Here is a 24278-nt window from a genome sequence, read left to right as displayed (position 1 = left end):
TAAGTAGGGAAGTGTTTCAGTTTATGTAGGATTGGTATTTATTCCTTTAAATGTTTGATAGAATTTATCAGTGAAGCCATCTAACCCTGGAGGTTTTTTTCAGAATTTCTTTATCTTTGCATCCATATCGATAATTTGTGTCTTATAGGAATTTGCCCATTTTTATCTAAGTTTATTATTTTATTGGCATAAAATTATTCATGATGTTCCTTTATTATTTCTTTAATTACTGTAGGATCTGTAGTGATGGTTACCGTTTCATTTCTAATATTGGTAATTTGTCTTTTTTTCGTGGACAATCTAGTTAAAGTTTTATCAGTTTTACTGATTTTTTTGCCCCCAAAGCAAATTTTTAGTTTCATATTTCTGTATTGTTTTTGACTATTACATTTTTATTTTTTTCTCCACTTTGTTGTTGCTTTTCTTCTACTTACTTTGGGTTTAATTTGCTCTTCTAGCTTTTTTTTTTTTTTTTTTTTAAGATTTTATTTATTTGACAGAGAGAGACATAGTGAGAGAGGGAACACAAGCAGGGGGAGTGGGAGAGGGAGAAGCAGGCCTCCCGCTGAGCAGGGAGCCCAATGTGGAACTCCATCCTAGGACCCTGGGACCCCGACCCGAGGCGAAGGCAGACGCCTAATGACTGAGCCACCCAGGCGCCCCGTCTTCTAGCTTTTTAATGTGGAAGGTTAGATTACTGATCTGAGATCTTTCTATTTTCTGTAAGCATTTTTTTTTTTAAGATTTTATTTTGAGAGAGAGAGCATGAATGGGGAAGGGCAGAGAAGAAGCAGACTCCCTGCTGAGTGGGGATCCTCCCCCCCCATGCAGGGCTCAGTCCCAGGACTCTGGGATCATGACCTGAACCAAAGGCAGACACTTAAATGACTGAGCCACCCAGGCGCCCCTTCTGTAAGCATTTAAAGCCACAGGTTTTCCTTTAAGTGCTGCTTAGGTGCATCCCACAGATTTTGATATATTTTTATTTTCATTTGGCTCAAAGCAATTTCTGTTTCCCTTGTGATTACTTCTTTGACTTATGGGTTATTTAGAAGTGTGTTACTTAGAGGCGCCCACTGGGATCGAGCCCCACCCCACATCCAGGTTCCCTGCTCAGCGGGAGGTCTGCTTCTCCCTCTCCCACTCCCCCTGCTTGTGTTTCCTCTCTTGCTGTGTCTCTCTCTGTCAAATAAATAAAATCTTAAAAAAAAAAAAGAAATGTGTTACTTAATTTCCAAATATTTGAGAGTTTTCATCTATCTTCCTATTATTTTTAGCTTAATTCTGTTGTGGTCAGAGAATATTTTCGGTATGTGTTCAATTCTTTTAAATATACTGAGACTTATTTTTATAGACCAGCATATGGTCTGTTTGGTGAATGTTCTATGTGCACTTGAAAGTGTATATTCTGATGTTGGTGGAGTGTTCTATACATTTCAGTGAGGTTTTGTAGGATGCTGGTGGTGTTCAATTCTATATCCTTACAGATTTTCTAACTAAAAGAGGAGTGTTCATATCTCCACTCTAATTGTGGATTTTCCTGTTTCTCCTTTCACTTCTGTCCGTTTTTGCCTCTTGTATTTTGAAACTCTGGTATTGGAGGCATACACTTTTAGGAATATTATATCCTCTTGATAAATTGACCCCTTTTATCATTATGAACATTTTTTTAATCTTAGTAACATTCAGTATTAACATTCTTAGTAATACTCTGTTTAGAAGTCTACTTTGTTTCATATTTATGTAGCCATTAAGCCTCCTTTTTTTTTTTTTTTTAAAGATTTTATTTATTTATTTGACAGAGAAAGACACAGCGAGAGAGGGAACACAAACGGGGAGTGGGAGAGGGAGAAGCAGACTCCCTGTCGAGCAGGGAGCCCGATGCGGGACTCGATCCCGGGACTCCAGGATCATGACCTGAGCCGAAGGCAGTCGTTAAGCCTCCTTTTCACTACTGTGTGCATGATACCTTTTTTTTTAATCTGTTCATATCTTTGTGTTCTAAAGTGGATGTTTTGGGGCACCTGGGTGGCTCAGTTGGATAAATGTGCGACCTGTGATTTCAGCTGAGATCATGATCTCAGGATTGTGAGATGGAGCCTCTCATCCCGTGCAGGTGCTGCGTTTGGAGTCTGCTTGAGATTTTCTCTCCCCCTCTTTCTCTCCCTTTGCCCCTCCCCGCTCCTTCTCTAAAAAAAAAAATTAAAATAAAGTGGATGTCTTGTAGGCACTATATAGTGAGTCTAGCTTTTCTTTTTTCCAGCCTTACAATCTCAGTCTTTTAATTTGAGCGTTAGTCCAGTCAGTATGGCTGGTTTTAAATCTACCATCTTATTACTTGTTTTCTATTTGTTTATGTTCTTTGTGTCTTCTTTCATCTTTTCCTGGCCTTTTTTTTTTTTTTTTAAGTATTTTTTAGTATTCCATTTTATCTCCATGCTTGATTTATTACCTATACCTTTGTTTTATTTTTAGTGGTTGTTCTAGGGTAGTAGTTCTCAAAGTTTTTGGTCTCAGGACCCATTTATACTCTTAGAAATTCAGGACCCCAAAGTTTTGTTTGTATGGGTTACATCTCTCTATACTCAATCATATTAAAAGTTAGAACTGAAAAATTATTTAAATATTAATATATTTAAAAAATAAACTTTTGCACATTAACATAAATAATATGTTTTTATTAAAAATAACTTTAAAAAAAAAAAGTTATCTCTACACACAACATGGGGCTTGAACTCACAACCCAGAGATCAAGAGTGGCAGGCTCCACTGACTGATCCAGCCAGGCGCCATTAAAAATAACTTTTTTTTTTAGAGGAGGGGAGGGGCAGAGGGAGTGGGAGAGAGAATCCTAAGCAGGCTTCACGCCCAGTACAGAGCCTGACACAGGGCTCCATCTCACAAACCTGAGATCATGACCTGAGCCGAGATCAAGAGTCCAATGCTTAACTGACTGAACCACCCAGCCGCCTCTAAAAATAACTTTTTTAAAACAAAACCAAAAATTTAGGGAGAAGAATGGCATTGATTTACATTTTTGCAAATCTCTTTTAATTCCTGGCTTAACAGAAGCCTGCCAGATCCTCATATGTGGTTCTGTACTCTGTCATCATATAGCCTCTTGAGAATTCCATGGTACACTTGAGAGAATGCAAGTGGAAAGGACAAATAACATCTTAGTATTGTGTTGAAAATAATTTTGACCTTGTAAAGTCTCAGAAGGGTGTGGAGGGACTCCCAGGGACTCTTGAACACACCTTGAGAACTGTGATTCTATTGTTTACAATATGGATCTTTAACCTACCAGTCCGCCTTCAAATAATACACCACTTAACATATAATATAAGGCCCTAATAACAGTACACTTCAAAATCTCCATTCTGGTTTTTTTTTAAGTTTATTTGTTTATTTAAGTAATCTCTACACTCAATGTGGGACTCGAACTCATGACCCCAAGATCAAGAGTCGAGTGCTCTTCTGACTGAACCAGCCAGGTGCCCCTCCATTCTGTTTTTTATGCTATTATTTTTATACATTTTACATATACATACATGTTTAACCCTTCAACCCATTCAACAGTTATCTTTTAAAGACTTTTTAAAATGAGATAAAGTCTTATATTTACTCACATATTTACCATTTTCAGTGCTTTTGATTCTTCTCCATCTGTTATTTTCCTTTTTCCTGATGAATTTTTAGTTTCTTATAGTGCAGGTCTGCTGGCAATGAAGTCTCTCTGCTTTTGTTTTATTTACAAAGTGTTTGTTTTGCCTTCATTTTAAACTTTTTATTTTGAAAAGTTATAGACTCAGAGACTCATAAGAAGTTTCCAGGTTCACTTCAGTTACTTCCCTTCTCTCAGGAATCACGATTCTGAGCAGTCTGAAAACAGTTGTTTCATATATTTTGCCCAGTTTCTAGTTGCTTACTAGAATGGGAGGTAAGCCCATTCATCATGCTTAGGAGTAGAAGTCTCTGCTTTGATTGTTAATGGAGATCACAAGCAACAATGGTTATGTACATTCTGCGTCTGCATTTGGCATTACTGTTGAGGACATTCATATGTCACTCAATAGCCCCCATCTAATACATCACTTCAAAAATGAGTTATATAATATATATATAATAATGTCTATTTCTTTCTTTTGTTTTTTGCCCTGTCTGCAAGGAAAATCAGTCAAGATTTGCACTAGATCTTCGCAGTTTTGTTGACCTAGAGGTGACACATTTGCATTCTTATTTTCCACTTAATCTTTCTTCCTTTTTATTCCTATTTTATTAATGTATTTATAAAAGCAGTAGCCTACACCCCTATAGCACATGTTTTTCTTTCTTTCCCTTTTCATCCCCTCCCCTGTATTAGGTATTTTTTTGATTGCGAGGAACAGAGACATTGTGATTGCCTTTAAGTAACCGAGTTTAAGGATTTACTGAAGATTAGACACCAACACAGCCGGTTCTTGTAGTGAAAAGAATCAGCCATAGATCCAAGCCTCATGCCCCTCAGAAATGGGTGCCTTTGTTCCCTGTGCAGGTTCTCCTGCTGAGTTAGTGATTCTCATACTTCTGATCTTTCTCTGACCAGTTCTGCTGCTGCTCTCTGTTAGCTGTCTCCTGTGTGTCTGGTCTCTTCTGGAGCCCTGCCTGTGTGCTCTTCTCTCTCACCCTCATTACTAAAGCTCACAGTCACATTCTGAAGGAGAGTATCTGATTGATTCACTTACTGTTGGTGCCAGGCCAGCTCTTAGGTCATTAGCCAGCTGAGAGATTCTCTGTTTGTGGGTCATGTGCCGCACTTAATTAAACAGGGTCATGTACAAAGTATGGTGACATATAAAACTTGTCTGAAGGGCCATTGGCATAGCAAGCATTCAGCATCTTCCATTCCTCCTCCTCTTTAACAATTGATTGACCTAACTTATTAAAGACAGTTATTAGACTGGATTGTCCCCAAAACTAGTGAGCTACATATTTATAGATTAAGGTTTAGATGAATTGCTTATCTCATTCCTGCAATGTTAAGGGTTTTTTTTCTCTTTCATTGTTATTTAGGCACAAAACAAAGGACAGTCTTCGCCACCTTTTAGCCACAACTTAAACCCATGGTACTGATTGTTGGTCCAAGAAAGCCCATCTGTTAGAGACTGTGAAGAGAAAATTCAAACATTTCCATTCTTGTTAGCATCTCTAAATTTGGCAGAAGAGATAGGAGCTGTGAGCTGAAATAAGGTTTTTGGATTATTAGCTCCACCTGGGTTTGAATCCTGGCTTTCCCATTTACTAGATGATAGATGAGTATCTTCTAAGCTTCAGTTTAATCATGAGTAAGATGGGGATCATGGTATTTGCCTCATGTGGTGGTTAGGATTAGATGATAGGGTGAATGCAAAGCAGTTAGCAAAGTGCCTGGTGCATAATTAATGCTTAATAAATGTAGCTCCCATTATCTCTAGATCATTAAGTCTTATCAAAAAGGGTTACTCTAGTCCATCAGTAAGTTCTTAGTGCTAAGGAGAACTAACATTTCTTGGTGCATGAGCTGAGACCTCATTATTGAGCCCTTGTTTACTCAGCACTGTGCGAGGTACCAACTGGGTATACAAGAGACATACTGTGATATGATTCTTGCTTTCTAATCCCCACTAAGAAATGTCAGTCCAGAAAAAGTTTTATGGAAATTCAACTCGATGATGGTATTATATTGTTAGAATTCAGGCTCCGTTACTAACTGTGTGACCTTGGGCAGATTGTTTCTCTGTGCCTCTGTTTCTTCATCTATGAAATGGGCAAAATACCTCATAGGATTACTATAACAATGAACAAATGAGTTAATATAGGTAAAGCTCATAGGACAATGTCTGATAACACGGTAAGTGCTATATGTAAGTTGCTCCTGCTAGATTATGACTCCTAGCTGTTTAATACTTGAAGTCTCCTTGGGCTTAATCGACCAGTTTTTTTTCCCCTTTGAGTTTAAAGTGAATAGGTTTCTTTGTAGGGGGCTTATAGTATATCTTTAGCCTCCATCATCAGGATCTAGCTGGTAAGAGATGAGTGAGCTGAAGGACATGGTCTACAGATAATCTTGTTCCATTTTGAGATCGGATACCACAGTATCTGTATCATGCCAGCCCTCCTTTAGTGATGCTTTGGCAGGAAAAACATATCTTGAAAGTCCTACAAAGCTGGTTTTTCCCCTCACTAAAATGTTTTTTTTGCAGGCCTAGAACGATTGGGGTGCTAGTGAATGTAGGATATGGGAAAGGCAATTTGATTTGAGACCTTTGATTTTAACTTAAGACATCCAGCAGGCAAGGGATTTTCTAATCTAAAGCTACTTCCCTTCTTAAAGGAGAAATTCTTTTCTGATTTATATTTCCTTCTCAAGAAGTGAGATTCATATGTTTTCTTCCCATATTAGTGAGATTGGACTCACTTTTCATTATGTTTATTGATCATTTGTATTACTTTTATGAATTGCCTATTCATGTCCTTTGACCTCTTTTGTTTATGAGGAGATTACTCCTGTAGAGTGAGGACATTAAAACTTTGCCAGACATGTTTCAAATGTATTTTTCTTTTTTTTCTTTCTTTTTTTTTTTTTAAAGATTTTTATTTATTTGAGAGAGAGAGAATGAGAGAGAGCACATGAGAGAGGCAAGGGTCAGAGGGAGAAGCAGACTCCCTGCCGAGCAGGGAGCCTGATGTGGGACTCGATCCAGGGACTCCAGGATCATGACCTAAGCCGAAGGCAGTTGCTTAACCAACTGAGCCACCCAGGCGCCCTCAAATGTATTTTTCATTTTGTCAATTGTCTTCTTTTACCGTTGGTTGTACTTTTTTATTTTAACTGCACAGAAGCTTGTAATGAATCTATAAATTTTTCCTGAAGAGTATCATCTCATTATGGTTAGAGAATTTCTGCTGAGTGTTATAAAGCATGTCATAGTTTATGTGTAGACTGATCCACTTAATAAACATTTTTCCTTACAGAGAGGTGAGTGAGTGTCACACGATTCGAAGAGTCTTTGCGAACTAACATAGGCCTGTAGCTCTAACACCGTAACAATAGCTGGCACGTACTGCGCAGCGGCTTTGTGGCAGGCACTGTGCTGAGTCTTTTATGTGCTGTGTTCCTAATGTTGGGCTTCATGCTAGATAGTAGTATTGTCTGTATTTCATAGATGAATCAAGTGGGCCTGGAAGAAGTGAAACGATTTGCCCGGGGTCACAGAGCTAGTTAGTGGCTGGATTGGAATTTTAATTTAAGTCTGCCTAACTTCAAAGTATATACTTTCTCTACAAAGCTCAACTTCTTGAGGCTTCCAATAAATTAGATTGGTCCTAAAAGTTAAGTAAATATCTTTTACCAGAACTTGAAAAGATAGTCTGTAGCCTAGTTCAACTGCTTTTGGTTTCTGAGAGCACAGTGGAGAAGATAATGGGAAGTGTGTGAGCTCGCTGAAAGAAAAGTCTCTACTGTCTAGGGCAGTGGTTTTCAAAGTGTGGTTCCCAGGCCAGCAGCATCAACATCACTTGGGCATTTATTAGATATGCAAATTCTCAGGTCCCACTGGAGACCTACAGAATCAGAAACTGTGGGGCTGGGACCCAGTAATCTGCTTTATAATACTTCCCCTGATTATGATACATTTTGAAATTTGAGAATCACTGGTCTAGGCAAATTATTTTGTTCTCTCTAATCATAATTTCTGTTTTTGCAAGCTTCAACCTAAGTCTCAGCCCTTAAGTGCAAAATTAGCATTATCAGATGGTGGCAAAAGTACGGAGTCAGACAGGAGCCAGTTTTGAGATTGAGCATTTAAGGCAAGTCCACCTCCCTGAGCCACAGTATCCCCTTTCCAAAAAGATGTTAATAACAACTATCTCCATATGAGATTTTTTTTTTTTTTTTTTTTTTAGAATTAGGTAAGATAGTATATAAAGTGCGTAGCACCTTGCCAGGCTCCCAGGTATTTGAGAAATTGCCTCCAACAACTTTTCTTGTTAGCAGAAAGCCCCCATCTGCCTTCTATTCTCAACTTCTCGTTTCTTGAATGTATTTTGCTGTCTTAGAACTCTGGGCCTTCATATTAGCTATTTCTCTTGGATACCCGCACCCCCACCCCTCTTTACCTCACTAACTTCTAGACATCCTTTTGATCCCTGCTTCTGGTTTACTTACCCTGGAGAGGGCTTTCTCAAACCCCCACCTTCCAGTCTCTGTGCTTCACAGCGGCCTGTGTTTCTCCTGTCACTGCACTTACCACAAGTTTTGGAATCTCCTGTCTTCTATATAACTTAATTGAGCGCAGGTACAGTGTCTTGTCTACCACCATATTCTAGAGATCACTGAAGTTCCTCACGCATTGTAGGAGCTAGTAAGTGTTGAGTGAATGAATGGTGGCTGTCATTATTGCTTCATCATCATTATCATCATCTGAGAGCAAGCTCCCCTCTCTGGCTTACAGTTTTTGTGCTGACTGCTTGTGATACTCATATAATTAGGACCAGTGCCTGTTTTCTCTTTCCCTGAAAGCACATGCTTTGACGTAGGCTGACATGGGCAAGTTCACTGAGCTGCTTCCTAACCACGATCCCTCTGTGTCACAGGTGCCTCGGGGGAACTGTATGCCCTGATGGGTCAAGTTTATCATAGGCAGAACCCAAAATGGCAGCATCCTTCGGACCTCACCATGAGGTGAGTGGGTGATTAGGAGGAGGAGGAGGAGGAGGAGGAAAATTTGGCTGTAGGCGGAATGTTGTGGGGAGTTGGGGTGTAATTGTTGTTTAATTCCAGAGGTGGGAAAAGAAACAGTAGAATATAATGGAATAAGAACTGAGCTGAAATTCAGGAAATGGGGGGTCCAGTACTAGCTTTGCAGTTTATAACTTAGTTATATAATTTTGATCAAGTCATGCCACTTCTCTGGTCCTCACATCACTAAAACTAATATGTTGGACTAATTCATGTCAAAGGGCCTTTCTATTCTGGATCTTCTGGATTCTTGATGTAGTGTGGTTTTACAGATTTATTCAGTTACTTTGATCCAGTTACTCAGAAATCTTGGAGTCATCTTTGATTCTTGTCACACCCCATATTCAACCCAGTAGCAAATCCCATAAGCTCTACATACAAAATATATCCATAACTTGACCATTTCTCATCATTTTCACTTGGACTATTGGAAGTCTCCTAAATGGTCTCCCTGCTTCAGCCTTTGCCTGTCTACTATTCTCAACTCAGCAGCCAAAGAGATTCACGTTCTCTTCTTTGCTCAGAATTTTCCAGTGGCTTCCCATCTTCACAATCCGCTATAAGGACCATGGCCTGGGCTGACGTGGTTAGCTCACCGGCCTCATCTATTATTCTTCCCCTTGCTCATTCTGCACTAGTCACACTGGCTTGCTATTTTTCGAATATGTCACACATGCTCCCACCTCAGGGCCTTTATACTCAGTGTTGACCCTATAGTTGCCAAAATCATAGCAGATCTCAGAAAGATAGGGCAGTATGATGGTTATTAGATGAATTCTGGAGATAGGTGTGAATTCAAATCCAGGCTTTTCTACTTACTCCACTTTATGACCTTGGACAAGTTATTTAACTTGAGACTCAGTTTCCTTACCTCTACAAGATATTAACGATAGTGCTTTTCTGATAGGATTGTTATTCACATTAAATGAGGTGATGTATTTAAAGAATTCAGCAAGTACTTGCATATAGGGCTAGATAAATGTCATAAAATGTTAGAATTATTTTCAGCTCTGGCTACTGACAGTCACCTGCGGAGATATCTAAAAATACAGATGTCCAGGTCCTGCCTCAAGGGATTCTAAGTCATTAAGTCAGGGGTTGGGGGCAAGAATCTTTACCTTTAAAAAGCTTCCCAGGTGGTTATTAGGAACAGCTGGAGTTGAGAATGAGATCAAATTATCTCAGAGGGTCTTACTCAGAACCCCAGCCTAAAGGACTGGGGGTGATTAAAGAAGCTCAAGAAACTTTACTGTGAGTCCATGCTATTAATTATTCAGTCTCTAAACTTGCAGTGTGATACTCACATGCTGACTTACCTTCTCTGGGAATTTTATTCTAATTTTAACTGCTGTGTCCTGAGCAACCTTGAGCTGTGTCAGACAGTGAGGTCCTGTTGGAGGTACAGGTCTGATGCAGCCAACGAAATATAGATCCTGTTTTAAATGTTTCTTGAGGGAGAAAATATTTTTTTCCTACTGAAACATTATTATACGTTATATATTAGGTTTTCTTAACATTCATGTATATGACACATATCACCATAATACCTCTTTGGCAACTGGCTTCGGAGTTGGAAGGAAAAAGCGCTTACATTTTGACTTTCACATAAATAAAATAGTATAAATAATTTCTAAAATTGTGAGGATTGAAATGTAAAATTAATATCTGATATCCAAAAGTAAAGATACTTTTTTTTTTTTAAGGATTTTTAAAAAAATTTATTTGAGAGAGCATGACAGAGAGCACAAGCAGGGGGGAGGGGTAAAGGGAGAAGCAGACTCCCTGCTCAGCAGGAAGCTCGATGCAGGGCTTGATCCCAGGACCCTGGGATCATGACCTGAACTGAAGGCAGATGCTTAACTGACTGAGCCACCCAGGTGCCCAAAAGTATTCTTTTTTTTAAAGATTTTATTTATTTATTTGACAGAGAGAGAGGCACAGCGAGAGAGGGCACACAAGCAGGGGGAGTGGGAGAAGGAGAAGCAGGCTTCCCGCCGAGCAGGGAGCCCGATGCGGGGCTCGATCCCAGGACCCTGGGACCATGACCTGAGCCGAAGGCAGATGCTTAATGACTGAGCCACCCAGGCGCCCCAAAGTAAAGATATTCTTAAAATGGTTGCCTAGGCCATTTAAATTTTGTGTACAAATAGCCATTCCAGCTGAAACCCTCATCTTTCCTGTTTTTATTTTCCTTCTCTCCTGATAGAAACTACGCTGCTCGGTTCCGGCAGAAACCTCTGCAGAGATACAGTCTGACTCAGTGGGTCGACAGGAACAGGCGAAGCCACCATCGGTTCCAGCGTCTCCCGGACTTCCCATCAAGTCCATTTGTCTCATCCCATCAGCAGTGAAGGTCCCTATCCAGGGTCCTGTTCAGAGCAGCATCTTATCTTCTGCTCTTTTGTGCTTTGTAGATTTTGAATTTTATTTTCCACAAGATTTTTATTTAAAGAACTTGTCACCTTTTGGAAATTTCCATTGCTGACTTGAAATTTTTTTGTATAAGGTCCTTCTTGTTTGTCTGTGTGCATGTAAGTTTAAGCACTGTTACGTTTTAATTTTTTTTATTTAAATCGAAAGTGGCCACTTCTTGAAAGCCTGCATTAAGCCAGAATACCTAGGCTCAAGCAAAACACCCACCTCCTCACAGAGGTGAAGTCTCCTTCTGGTGCCCAAAAGAGAATCATCTTCTAATCTCCTGTAAGGAAGAGATTACCAGGCTGCAAGCCAGTGTTAATTATTGCTGATGACTTATAAGTGGACATAAGTCACTTTTAACAACCCCTTGTACATTTTTATTTGAATCTCTTGAGTACTTGTCAGTATTTTAAAGTTGGTAATCCAGGACATTTGAAGTAGGATGGAGCAGGACAAAAATCCTGTTGAAAGGACAAATTAAAAGTGTAAATCTTCTCTCCTTTTTGTACTTACTAGCTGCCTTTATTTATTTATTTTTTGCCCCCCCTTCATTAAATATGTTTTGCACAATAGGTTTACAGATCTTACACATCTTAACTCTGACGGAAGACTGCTGACTAACCCTTGTCGATTTGTGGTCTTGTGACGGATTGTCTGCTCTGCCTTTTCTCAAGGATTTTCCTTCTTTTTTCACCAGTGACCATTATGCTCCTTAGGTTCTATTGGTGTGTTCCTGTATCCTGTTAGACCTAGATTTGCCTCCTAAGAACAGCCTCCCTGCTCTCTTTACTAAAGAGCTTCCCACCCAGAGTCTTACCTCCAGGACAAGCCAGAAAGCCCATGCTACTGAGGTGTGAGTTGGTCTTCGTTTCATCTGCTCAACTCCAACTTCAAGTATGAGTTGATGTGTTAGTCAATGAGCTCCATCCTGTCGGAGAGACTTTGGAGAGGCACTTTTTTGTCTCCATTATTAGTTAACAAGACGTGCCTTTAGCTTCCAGCTGTTACCATCTCATTTGGTTAAACCTCTGAAACACAATTGGACAAAACCACTAATGTGGGTCTAATGTAGTTGTGATTAAGCCTGTGTACAAAAGCATTACCTGATCTAAAGGTTTGGTATTCTAAATTAAGTTGACAGACTTTGTGCAGCCATCCTGAGGGATGTCTGAGGAGTTTGTTATTCTTTCTTTACAGATGGCTCTAGACAGTTGTTGGGAGGTTTTGCAGTCCCGCATTCATGCTGTTCACCCTCCGTGAGGGCTGGGCATGGTTGCCATAGCATGGCCTGTGATACTGGGCTAACTGCCTCTGTCTGGTTTTGTGTTTTCATCAGCCCCACCTTTGTATGTGAGAAACCCATCTTAAACACCCTACCTTGCTCTAGAAACTGAGGGAAAGGTTTGGTCATTCAAGACACCAATCAGCTTAGATGGATGTCCCGAGGTGTTTACTGTCTTCATCTAGGTGAGAATTCTCTTCCTTGGACATTTGGTTTAGATTCTGGGACCAAATGCAAAGTTCTGTTCAAAGGCAAGAGTCAAAATCTATTACTTTACTTGGCATAATGGACATTTACTACATTAGTCACTTCTCCAGGTTTCCCTGAGTTAGCATGATGGAGTGAGATAAGCAGACGTTTACCTTTGGAACCATAGCATAATAACAATTAATTGTAGCTGGAATAACTAGCACCCGAGCTGTCTAGTTGCCCACGAACCCAAGGAGTGAAGGGACAGCATTTTGCTTAGGCTCATCTTCCCGCATTCCTGGTAAAGGAGGGTTTAAGTCTGAATGTGTAATGGCAGCATTGCCTTTGCCAAATGAGTGACGGGTTAACTAGAAAATGTGACAATCACATTTCCTCTTTGCTCAAATAATTCTGTTTTTCCAAAGCGTTAGCAGCTTAATTAAATCTGTTGGACTGGGGGAGGAGAGAACTGTTCTCTAGCGGTTAACATGGTATTCTTTAAGAAGAAAAAAAACAAAGCCAAAGAAAACTCATTACCAGGCATGTTTGCCTTAAAGATGGTAGTAGGTAAAATCTGGAGTTTTAGTATGTTTTTAAAGCTGCATATCTCATACCTGGTGTTGGGTTCTCAGTCTAGTATTTCCTGAGTTCTTGCTGTATTTTATTTGAGTAAGGGTTATGTGCGTTTAACTGCCTACCTAGCTTTCTTCATTCATGACGATGTTCTCACCACAGGGGTCTTGACAAAGCGTAAAAACGTGCTGTTTACATAGTTTACTTATAAGAGCTTGCAATAACCTATAGCTTTGCATCTCGTGCAGGCCTGATGGACTTGAGATGTCAGGATCAGTTACGAAACCGAAGTTTGGTGCCTCCTCTTTATCATGTTTTTTTCCTTGTAGCAGTTGTGTTTAATGTCATTAAAGAGAAATAAAAGTTCTTGTCGTGGCATATGTACTGTGGCCGTCTGTTGCAGGCTTTGAAGGAGGGTTCCTTCCTCTTTTGCGTGGGCAGGTTAGTGGGGTCTGGGCGGGGGTGGCAGTTAGTAGAGTGTGGTACTGGGGAGGCAAGGGTCCACGCTCCCTATTCTTCTGAGGGTAGATTACAGTGTTGAGAAAGGCCTTCCAGCAGGTAAGAAATGTTGAAATTGATTGGGATTTGCAGCTACATGTAGTGCATGTCAGGAGCCTGACATAGGAAAGCCTGAAATACCACTGTGCTGTTTTTGCAGAGGGGGAGCCAGCTCAGCCCGATCAGACAAGCACTGCCTTCCGTTCCTTCCCATGGCTGTGCGGGGACCCCTGTCTGCCTCTCCTGAGCTGGTGCTGATTAAGGAGGAAGCTGAGTCATCCCAGAGCATTCTCCCTTTGAAAGGGGTAGGGGAAACCAGAACTGATCATACAAAACTGATGGTAGTTCTTAACCCAACTTCCCCAGAAACTGACTGCTCCTGGAACCTGGGATGAAGGTGGAATAAGTGTGGGTAGATGTGGGGGACACGGCGTTCCTTAGAACCCTTTTGGGAACCTGAGCTTCTTAGACTTACCCAGGAGACCAGGATAACAGCAATAAAAGCTTGTCACCTGTATTAGCCAAAGCTTTTAAAATCTCAACTCATGCTGAGAAAATAAGTAGTGACATGTTTGGACAGGCTCTCGGGCTTGCTGTTATGTAAGTTTTGTTTAATGGATATTCTATAGTCCAAGCAAAAGCTTCAGTATAGATTTGCTAAATACTCAGCTATTTGATATTGTCTTCCTCTGAGGTACTCTTGACCTATACATACCCATTTTGTTTCTGTCAGGTGTAGATCCTTGGTACCGTAGTTGCTTATTTCCCTTTTAGCAATGCATTACTGCAGACATTAAAGGTCTCAGAGACCAGGCTGCATTCTCTTGAAGTGGTGGTGTTCTTACCTTTAGTTTGTTTTATGTTACGGAAAAGTGAGGAGGAGGAGAAACGGACCTTCTCTCAAAAGAATGGGGTCATTCTCTAGCCTGTTTGGAGCTTTTACAGGAAGAAAAAAACCCAAGGACCTAAAACTAGAAAGAGTTCCTGGCTTTTCTTTGTGTTGTCCTGCTTTTCTAAGAGAAAACAATTATTCCTAAGCTGGTTCTAGGGTATGCTTGCTTTGTATGTCAGAGCACCTGTCAGGAAAAAAATTTCCACTTGTCACAGGAAGTATCAGCTGGTCAGTGGTGGAATTCCTTAATGAACAAGCTCCTGCCTTGTCAATCCTCCCCACCTGTCCTCCTCCAGTGACAACTGGAACATGCCACAGACAGAAAATCTGACCTTCCCCAGCACCCGTTGAGAAGGGGGTGGTATGTAATCTTTTGGACAACCTGTAAAACACTCCATGTCGTAGTCCTGAATCATTATTATCACTAAGGAACTATTTGTATATGAGGATCTCCTTCGACTTAGCTTCAAGTGACACTTGAGGGTTTGGGAATATTGCATAATATTCTGGGAATATTTGGTGGGGCTGGAGCCAGGGGGTGTTTCCCATTTATGGAAGTAATTCATTCTTGGAGGCCACTTAAGAGCAAAACCCAAAAACTCAAATAGGTTTAAAGAGGGTAAGAAATAACATGGCAATCTAAAACGTCACATGACTGGAGTGGTACAATACTACATATTTTTAAAAAGAGCTGAATTAGGGGCGCCTGGGTGGCTCAGTCGGTTAAGCGACTGCCTTCGGCTCAGGTCATGATCCTGGAGTCCCGGGATCGAGTCCCGCATCGGGCTCCCTGCTCAGCGGGGAGTCTGCTTCTCCCTCTGACCCTCCTCCCTCTCGTGCTCTCTGTCTCTCATTCTCTCTCGCAAATAAATAAATAAAATCTTAAAAAAAAAAAAGAGCTGAATTAGAGGTCTTAAAAGTGGATTCTGGAGGACGCTACCCTGAAAAGCCTGGGTTGAAAGGACAGGATCAGAAAGAGAGAAGGACTCTTGCCCCACAGAAACACAGTCCTCCTCTTCCAGACCCTGGGGCTTCCCTCTTGTTCCTGGGAGGAAGCCCCCTGGCTCCTACTCCCAGGTGTCAGGTGGGCTCTGGGACTCTGTTCGTACCCCTTTGTTCTTGACAAGTAAGGAAACCACCCCCCCCAGAGAAGTAGCTGGCCTGAGGGGTCACTCGGTGACAAGGAAGCCTCGCCTCTCGTCTGGCATTCTCCCATAGGCCCTGCGTGGCCTGCAGTTCAGGCCTCTGTCTCCAGAACTTGCCTACACCCGTCCCAAGCTGTGAGGAATCTGCGGGTCTATGTGGTGAAGAGGGGACCCCGGCTCAAGTCATAGCTGTAGGGTTCTGGGCATGACGGCTGGTCCAAGAATAGCTCCGCTGTAGAACTTGGGGGTTTAGGGAGGTAACTACAGGGAATGGGGTTTCCCTAAACCGGACTGTTCACTCCTCTCCCATCCCCCTCATACCCTCAGCTGACGTACTACAGGTACCGCTAACCCCCTGGCCCCCACAGCTGGCTGGACGTACCTGGTGCTGACCTCGGGGCTTCTGCGCCACATGGCACTAGACAGGCGCACAGGACCCGGGGCCTGGCAAGTACCTCTCTCACGTGTGGTTTAGAGTTCTGGGTGCCAACAGATTTCCACTTTCCCACCCAGCCTTTAAGACTTGCTCTCCTCCTCTTGGAACCTTCCATTACAGTGTGCCCCTAAGTCCCCCTCACCTGACCCTTTCTCTCCAGCTCTTGCTGGCTCTGGACAGGAGTGTTCGAGGTGTCCCATTCACTGGTTTGCTCACTGGCTAATGACATCCTTACTCCACCTTTCAGCCTGCTGTTGGAATCCTAATGATGTCCCTTTAACCGCCCCAAACAGCATGCAGTTCCTCCTTCCTTCCCTCCTCACTCTGGGGAGACACTACAACTGCATTCCTCTGGTCAGGGAAAACATCCAGCCCCGCCCAAAGGGGAGAACCCTTCCTTCTAAAAACTGAGCACCAGCCTGCGTACCTGTGTGGCGAGGCAGCCCAAGCTTGGGTTTGGAGGCCTCAGTAATAGGAAGGCGGAGGAGCTATTTTCTCCTCCTACACGTGCACCCCCATCTGTTCGAGATTTCCCTTCCAACTCCAGCTTGGCTGGCAGCATGTCCCTAAGAAGCTGCAGGCCAAAATGGAGAGAGAGAACGGACTCCCTCCTCCACACATCCTGACTTGCTGCCAATTGCCGGAAAAAGAGGGTAACATTTGGGCATTTACCAGAAGACAAGGATGTGCCTTTTCATTTGTCTTTTATTTTACATTTAAAAAGAGGTTATTGCTCTAACTGGATCAGAGGTAAGGACCTCTCCCCTAAGGAGCCTTGGCCTTGCAGCCCCATTCAGCAGGGATGGAAGTCACAAGACAATGAGTGGAGCCTCATGCCCTTCCATGAGGAAGCCCTTAGTATTGCTGACATCTGCCTTTTACCCTGTCTCTCCTCCCTCCCCGTGCTGCCACACTGGGGCCAAGCAGAGTGGTGGCTGGCCTAGCCGGGAGAGCTCTTGTAGACCGCAAGGAAGGGGTGGTCATTGGGTGATGGCTTTCAGCTCTCTGGCTTGGGGGGCGGGGGGACCACTTGCTCTTAACGTTCAGTTCAACAGGTATTCACACAGCCTACTCTGTGCCAGGCTTGTGCTAGGCGCAGTCCTCCCACATGCCCGTCATTCGCCACCAACGGAAGGCGCAGAGGCCCATCTCTTCCCCTGCAGGCATTCAGCAGCCGTAACTTGTCAGTCCCAGGGAAGAGTCTGCCTTCCCTTATCAAGCACCATTTTGTTTTGTTTTGTTTTGTTTACCAGAAAGGGGCAGTGGAGAGAGAGACCTGTCACCTCACACCACTCAGGCTCTAGGGAAGGACATGAGGACCCTGGGTAGCTTTCACAGAACCCTGGATGAGATGGCGAGATATGGAGACCCCAGAGGCCAGGGCTGCTCTGACTGTCCACGGTAATGGCTCAGGCCTGTCTTCCAGCAGTTTCCACTCCAGAGCGGGTGACTCAGCAGCCCCTAGGATGTCCCACGTGGACATACCTTTTCAGTTGTGTAAGCCAGCATTGTTCCAACTCCAAGAGACTCCTCCTAAAGAAATGGGGCCAGCACCTCCCAGGTCTCCTCCTCACTTCGTCTTCTTAAGACTCCAGACTAATGATGTTATAGTCGGAATAAGGGCCAAAGACAGAGGCCTCAGGCAATCAGCTCGGGGAATTCCTCTGCCCTCTGGAGTGAAGCCCTTCAGTCGTGTTTTCCAAAGAGACAAAACAGAACATCTTACACGCTCGCCAAGTTGTGCGTCACACCACAAACAAGTCCTTGATGGCTGGATCCAGAAAAGGCTTGCTGGCAGCCATGACCCTGCCCCATGGCTTCCCTGATGGCTCTCGGTCTGATAGACACCGCTGGAGTCAGTCTAGGTGCTTGTCATCTCCCAAGAGCTTTGTGCATTTTCTCAAAGAGGAAGCCGGTCCAGGAGAGGCGAGGAGGCAGAAAGAAGGCTGTGTCTCATGCAGCTTTGCCTTTTCCAGAATGGGGCCAGGCCTTTTAGTTTTGTGGCTTGTTTATTTTTTTGCAGAATTTGGGTTTGTAGTTCAGCCTCCTTCACCAGACTAGGATGGGGAAGAGGGAGAACAGTGCAGCTAGCTGGGCCTCCCACCCACCATAGTCCTCCCTGTCCCTGTGCCCATGGACCTGGAGACCAGCAGAGAAGAAAAATGAAATCCTTCTCCCTGCAGACAGGCAGTCATGCTTCGATGATGTTCACCGAGGGCTTGTTTGGAAACTGGGAGGAAAAAAATGAGAGAAGCAGCCAGGGCTAATCGAATAGACTTCTTGCAAGGTTGAAAATAGGGGGAGGACACGAGAAGGAAGGGCTGCCGCCTGAAAGCCAGGCTCTTGTCCCGCATAGAAGGGAAGGAGGAGCCCTGCCTGCCTGTCTCGTCTCTCTGCCTTCTCAAACCCAGCCTTCGGCCTCACTCACTTAGCTGCCAAGACTGGGTGCCAGGCCCTGGGCCCCCCAGCCCCCGGTCCACCCCCAGCAGAGCCATCCCGCCGGCTGGTTCTCTCCCATCCTGCAGACCTGCCTCTGAGCGCGGCCTCGGCCCCTGACACTGTCGACGTGCTTCTGGAGATGGGGGTTACTAAGAGGCTTCAGGAAAATGCTCCAGAGAGAAGCCAAGAGAGAAGACAGTAAGCCAGGGGGTGTGAGGAGATGGGAGGGAGGAGGAAATGTAGAGAGGGCCAGATGTTTGTTTGTTGGATAATCATCGTCAGAACCATGAGATCCTCCCACTTCTCTACCGTCTCTTCTGAGCGGCTCAGAGCAAGCACTGACAAGGTTTTCATATCTGTTTTGCAGAAGAGGAAATGAAGGTACAAAGAGGTGAAGCACCTGCTCAAGGTCACACAACACGGCAGGGGCCGAAATGAGCCCAGAACCCCCTATTCGTGCTGTCCCACACCAACCAAGCATTCTGCCCTCCCCACTCACAGCATTTTCTTAACCCCACTGGCCCCCGGCACCCGGCCATAGGAGAAGGTCCGAAATCCACGTGCAGCGTCCCCTGCGTCACACCGGCAGCGGCCAAGCTCGGCTCTGCCCAGCTGCACGCGCGCCCGGCCCCGCGCTGACCCTGCTGCAGCCCAGGGGCCGCCCACCCAGGCCCGAGACCTGAGCTCACCTTGCTGCGGAGGAGACCTCCCCCTTGGTGCTCTGGTGTGCTGGTTTCCGACGTGCTCTTGGTTTTCTCCTTGTTGTTATTGGGTTCATTGTCCTTGATAATGTCATACTGGCGGCAGAAGAGAGCGATGACGCCTGGGGGGGGCGGGGGGGGGACAAGGGAGAGCAGTGAGACGCCAGAGCTCCAGTGCCCCCACCCGTTTCCTTCCCACTGGCACCTGCTGAGCTCCGGGTGGCCTCTGGCTCCTGCCTCACCAGCCCCCCCGCCGGCCACCCCCTGCCCCAAGTCCCCCGCTTCCCTTCATCAAACCCCTGACAGCTCTCTTTTCCAGTGAGGGGAAATAGAAACAGTAATGCCCGCCGAGCCGGGCACGGGCACGGCCGATGCCCCCAAGTCCTCAGAGCGCTAGGAGGGCACCTGTAGTTCGCAGTGAGGGCACCGACGTAGAGAACCTAGGAACCCGCTCAAGGTCCCGCGGTGCGGGGAGCCGGGGTGTGCGCTCCAGGGTCTGCGCTCGGCTAAATGCTTATTGTTAGCAAACTACTAATATGTGAACATGATAGTTTTTGAAAGCCAAATACTATTAAGGAAGCCAGCTCCAATTCTGGTAGGTGTCTTCTCCATTTTTACCTCTGCTTTATTTATAGTGCTATTTCCGGATCCACCTGCTTTAGATCCTATCTTTTGACTTTCCACCTTGGTAGATACAGGCTAGCATCTCCCCCCACGTCCTTTCCTGTCATCCTAACAGATCACAATCGCAGTCTTGGGATAGTTCACCACGTTTATCTTGTTACGATTATGTAAATACTATCTATGCCATATCTGATAATGCACCAGAAACCTCTTTGGTACAAGCCTTTATTTTTTCTTTTTTCCCTTTTTTTTTTTCAACTGCCTGTTTTTCGATGTGCCTACAAAATATTTTTTCCAGATGCTTCTACAATACAGCCTGCTCTCTCAACCACCAAACTAAGACAGCTTTGGCATGGTGTTCAAATCCCTCAAAACGGACTCCAGCCTACTTTATAGCCTCACCTTCCTTCACTGTCCCCCTTTCTACTTTCTCTCTTGGGTCACAGCTGCACTGAGCCAGACTGAACTGAATTTGTTTCTTATACATGTTGTCAACAGAACCCTGTTCCCTTTTTTGGCTGCCTGGCAAACTCCTATTCATCCTTCAAAGCTCAATTCCCATCCCATGTTTCCTCCTCTCTGTGTTTTTCCTAGTTTCTACTGCTAGAATTAATTCCCTCTCCTCTGCCCCCATACCTGGCACCCATAACACTGAATTATAGTTAAGTAGGGGTCTGGCTTCTCCTAAAGCCAATTCCTGCAAGCCCCGGGCTCTTCTTAGTCATGACTGTAGTACTATCTGGAACGGAGAGGCCATTCAGAAAATGCTGGTTGAGTTAAGTACCGAGATGAAATGTGTTATTTATCCTCGAGTAGCTCACAGACAAGTGGGAAAAGGCAGAGACGTGAGCCCAACGACCTCATCTAAGAGGAGCTACAGGGAGAGACAAGCAGTGCCATATGCTCATGGACAGACTGGGGACATTTTATGGAGGCGGACTCAGAACCGGGGCTAGAAGGAGGAGTAGGTTTCAAAGGGTGTCCCAAGCCTGAAGCACCTGGAGGCCCGGCACCCCAGAAGGAGGCGTGGCTGCCGCAGCCAGGGCCAGAAGGCAAAGGGGCTTTGGGTGTGTCTGCCCCAGGAGCCCAAACTACTCCCGAGGGAGGGAAGGGCAAGGGCTCAAATAACGGGTCCTCCGAGGCAGCTAGCTCTCAATCCGCTAAGTTTCTCGTGAGAGCTTAGCTAGAGAAGGGGTCCCATCTGGTCCCCAGAGCAGGACTTCAAGACTACTCACATCACCTCTCAGCTGCCTCCACTCTTGGGAGAAAAGGGGCCTCCCTTCCCCAGAGGCCAAGTGAGGAAGAACCTGGAGGCACTCACCGGCCCACATGAACAGGACCACTACGATGATCAGCACCTCCCCGGTCCGCAGCTGTTGGCTCCTCCCCATCTCCTTCATGGTCACCTCATCTGCGGGGAGGGAGACACTGGGTCCGAGGTTCTTTTAGTCCCCAGCCACCCCTCTAGGGCCAGGCCCAAGATCTTAAGTGCTTATCTCTACAGGTGTCCAGACACCTAACGAAGAGATTCGAGAACATGCTGATGGCTACCTGGGGCGGCAGCCAGCCAAAGCTGAGAGCTGATATCCCCACTGTCTCGGGGACTAGGGTGACCTCCTCTCTCTCAGGTCTGGGGGTCCGGGGAGGTAGTGGGGGCCGGTGCTTTCCTCGAGCCACCCACTGCTCCGGCCCTGGCCCCCCTTTTCCCCCCACCCCCCTAACAGTGCCAGGCCTGCCTTTGTTCTTGGATGCCATCTTCTCTGCCTCGCGAGGGGTCTTGAACAGCACTGGCTCGCTGGCGGGACTCTGGCCCTGGATGGAGATGGCCTGCACGTGCACAATGTACTCGGTGTCCTCCTCCAGGTCCCAGAGGGCGCACGAGCGGGTGGTGGTGTTCACCTCCTGGATGAAGCGCAGCATCCGCACGTCCTTCTTCTGCCGGGGCAGACGCCAGGCCCACTGTTGGTAGTGCCCAGCCACCGACCCCGCTCGGCCCCCCTCTCTGGCCGTGACAAGGGCTCACCTGGCTACTGAGCTAAAGCCTTTACACACTTAAGCTTCCTCACGCACCCCTCATCTCTGCAGCTGGCTAAGACTATCGCTAGCTCCATTTTACAGAGAGGGAGACGGTGTGGGTGCCGAGAGGTTAGAACAGTTGCCCGAGATCGTCTCTCCAGTGAGAACTTGCACCGGGTCCCGAACTCAGGTCTGTGTGAGATCAAAACCAGACTTTCGATTCCCAGTTTCCAGTCAAAGGCCCCAGAGCCCTCCTCACTGATCCATTCCCCTCTGGCGTCCCCATTCCAAGCCATATGTACAATTCTTCCACCTGTCTCCTCTTGCTCTAGATTCCTTTTTCCTTTCTGTTTCTGCACACCCTCCTCCCCATCCCCTGCTACTATCCTGATGTGTCCTCCCCTCCCAGCCCTTCAAGGGTTACCTGCTGAGAGATGGCAAATCCGATGACGACCTCATCTTCCAGGACGTCCCAGCTCACCACTGCAGAGTTGGCCTTGAGGTGCCTGACAGTGACATTCACTGGGGCCGAGGGGCTATCTGGGGGTGGGGAGGCACCTGAGCCTGAGCACCCCCTGCTGAGGCCCAGGCCCACTAAGTGGGAACCTGGGGAAGGCCCCGCAGTGGGGGAAGGAAGAAAGCAAGGCGTCCAATGGGGTTGGCACGTGGGTCTCTGTTCATTAGTGGTCCAAGAGTGAGGCCTGAGAGGCCCAGGCTCCTCGTGTCCAGGGTGGGAGCCCCCACAAGTCACACTGGCCCTATCCGGGGCCAAGCTAAAACTGATGGGCCTGGGCCAGGGCCAGATCTAATGGAAGGGTGGTAAAAGGTGGGGAGCCAGACATAGGGGAGGCTTAGGTGGCCAGGTCTGCAGGTGCTGAAAGTTAGTCTGATGGAAAGCAGTCAAAAGGACTCCCAGTCCAGTGCTCTTTCTACAATACCACACTGTTACGTGAGTGACCTTGAGGGAAGGAGAAAGACCCAGAGGTTGAGAAGAGCCAGGCTAGGATGAGCCCTGGGCTGGGAGTGAGGATCAGGAGAGGAACCCCCATATCGCAGTGAGGCAGACAGAATGCAGCCTGGGGAAGGGTCTACGTGAGCCTCATCTCCACACTCTGCCAGCTCCAAGAGGCAAGTGGGGAGGTTGCAGGGGAAGATGGGGTCACTCAGAGCAGGCTCTCTCAGGGGAGTCAAGAGTACAGGCTAGGCAGGGTCTTCTGCATGTGGGAAGAGGATGAAAGGGGATCAGTCGAGAAGGGAGTGGGAGGGAGACAGGGATGGTGGCGATCAGGGCAGGAAGGGGGGCCCTGGAGTCACACAGTGTCTACATCTCCCAAGGGGCGAGTGCGGCAAGGGAAAGACCTGGCCCTGAGCAGCACCCTTTGCCCCACACAGGAGTGGACCTGAGGCCCCAGGGGCTGGGCCTGGGGCGACAAAGCTATCGGTGGAGAGAGAGACAGAGGGACACAGACAGGTGGCGGCAGACACAGAACCAGAAAACAGACAAGTGGGCTATCAGAGACAGACGGAGAGAGGAAGCAGAGAGAGAGAGAGAGAGAGAGAGAGAGAAAGCACTGAGCCACAGAGAGATGGGTAGAGGGAGTGATGAGCGAGGTGCCAGAAGCCAAAGGGACAGATACAGAGCCCCAGGAGAGGCTGGGCTGGGTGAGGATGAGGCCGGCGCTGGGGGCAGGCCAGACCATGACTGCGGCGGGCTCAGGGGTCCACCCCATCCACCCCGAGCTCTAGGGTGCCAGTCTCCATCCCCCTCACACTTGCTCACGCAAACTGGGACCCCATCCTGCTCTGACCCGCAGAGTTGTCCTGCAGGGCTCTGGGGACAGGGAGGGAGGCCCAAGGTGGGGGGACTGGTGTCCTCAGCTGCTCCCCAGGCCAGAGAAGGGAGCTCAGCTCGGGCACCTGAGGCAAAGGCCCGGGGTCAGGGCCATGGGATGAGAGGACTGGGGATCGCAAGACCCTACACCCCCAAGGCTGGGGTGGCGGGCCAGGGGTCGGGGGCTGGAGGACGGGCCCGGGAGGCAAGAGGTGGCGAAGAGGCCGGGGCCGGGCTGGGGGGGCGGGGAGCAGGAAGGGGCCCGAGGACTCCCGCCCGCCCGCCCCGCGCGGAGCGCCCCCCCTGCGCCCCCCGCCCGGGCCCCCTTACCCGCCTGCACCAGCGCGAGGCAGACGCAGCCCAGCCACAGGCGGAGCGCGGCGCGGGGCGGCCCGGGGCGCATGGCGGCTCCTCCGGCCGGCCGGCCCGGGGCGGCGCAGGGGGACGCGGTTCCGGCGCCCGGCGGCCGCTGGCGC

The 24278-nt window shown here is 46.5% G+C and overlaps 2 protein-coding genes across 9 annotated transcripts in view; one reads left to right on the top strand and one right to left on the bottom strand.

Moving 5' to 3' along the window:
- Positions 1 to 13587, top strand: part of S100PBP (S100P binding protein) — a 34559-nt gene extending 20972 nt beyond the window's left edge. For 4 of the 6 annotated variants that reach the window (XM_035019191.1, XM_035019188.1, XM_035019190.1 and 1 more), the window contains 2 exons: positions 8614 to 8701; positions 10965 to 13587. In XM_035019191.1, coding sequence (XP_034875082.1) covers positions 8614 to 8701; positions 10965 to 11109 — 233 coding nt within the window. In that variant the 3' untranslated portion in view covers positions 11110 to 13587. Of the gene's footprint in view, positions 1 to 4168; positions 4220 to 8613; positions 8702 to 10964 lie in introns of those variants that run through there. The other 2 variants (XR_004681737.1, XM_035019192.1) reach the window with 1 other exon arrangement.
- Positions 13588 to 16878: 3291 nt separating this feature from the next.
- On the bottom strand, positions 16879 to 24235 carry FNDC5 (fibronectin type III domain containing 5). Of its 3 annotated transcripts, none has more exons than XM_035019187.1 (6): positions 24133 to 24235; positions 22396 to 22511; positions 21692 to 21890; positions 21277 to 21366; positions 19320 to 19453; positions 16879 to 18986 (listed from the first exon to the last, which is right to left on the bottom strand). In XM_035019187.1, exons 1-6 carry the CDS (start codon positions 24203 to 24205, stop codon positions 18981 to 18983), a joined length of 618 nt encoding a protein of 205 aa, XP_034875078.1. In that variant the 5' UTR covers positions 24206 to 24235; the 3' UTR covers positions 16879 to 18980. The 3 variants fall into 3 exon arrangements, with proteins under 3 accessions (XP_034875078.1, XP_034875076.1, XP_034875077.1); XM_035019185.1 differs by having other exon boundaries at positions 16879 to 18421; XM_035019186.1 differs by having other exon boundaries at positions 16879 to 18248.
- Between the last annotated feature and the right edge of the window lie 43 nt (positions 24236 to 24278).

Source organism: Mirounga leonina, unplaced genomic scaffold, assembly GCF_011800145.1.
Source record: "Mirounga leonina isolate KUSES-001 unplaced genomic scaffold, KU_Mleo_1.0 Mir_173, whole genome shotgun sequence".
NCBI lineage: Eukaryota > Metazoa > Chordata > Mammalia > Carnivora > Phocidae > Mirounga > Mirounga leonina.
Note: the sequence above shows the minus strand (reverse complement) of the source record. Positions and strands in the feature narration are given on the sequence as shown.

What these genes read in the sequence shown, in the direction of transcription:
- FNDC5 (XM_035019185.1), bottom strand. Translation starts at nt 24,205, where the DNA reads ATGCGCCCCGGGCCGCCCCGCGCCGCGCTCCGCCTGTGGCTGGGCTGC. An exon ending in GATTTGCCATCTCTCAGCAG is followed by an intron (nt 21,891 to 22,395) that starts GTAACCCTTGAA and finishes CTGCCCCGGCAG; the next exon opens with AAGAAGGACGTGCGGATGCT. An exon ending in GATGGCATCCAAGAACAAAG is followed by an intron (nt 21,367 to 21,691) that starts GCAGGCCTGGCA and finishes CCCTCCCCGCAG; the next exon opens with ATGAGGTGACCATGAAGGAG.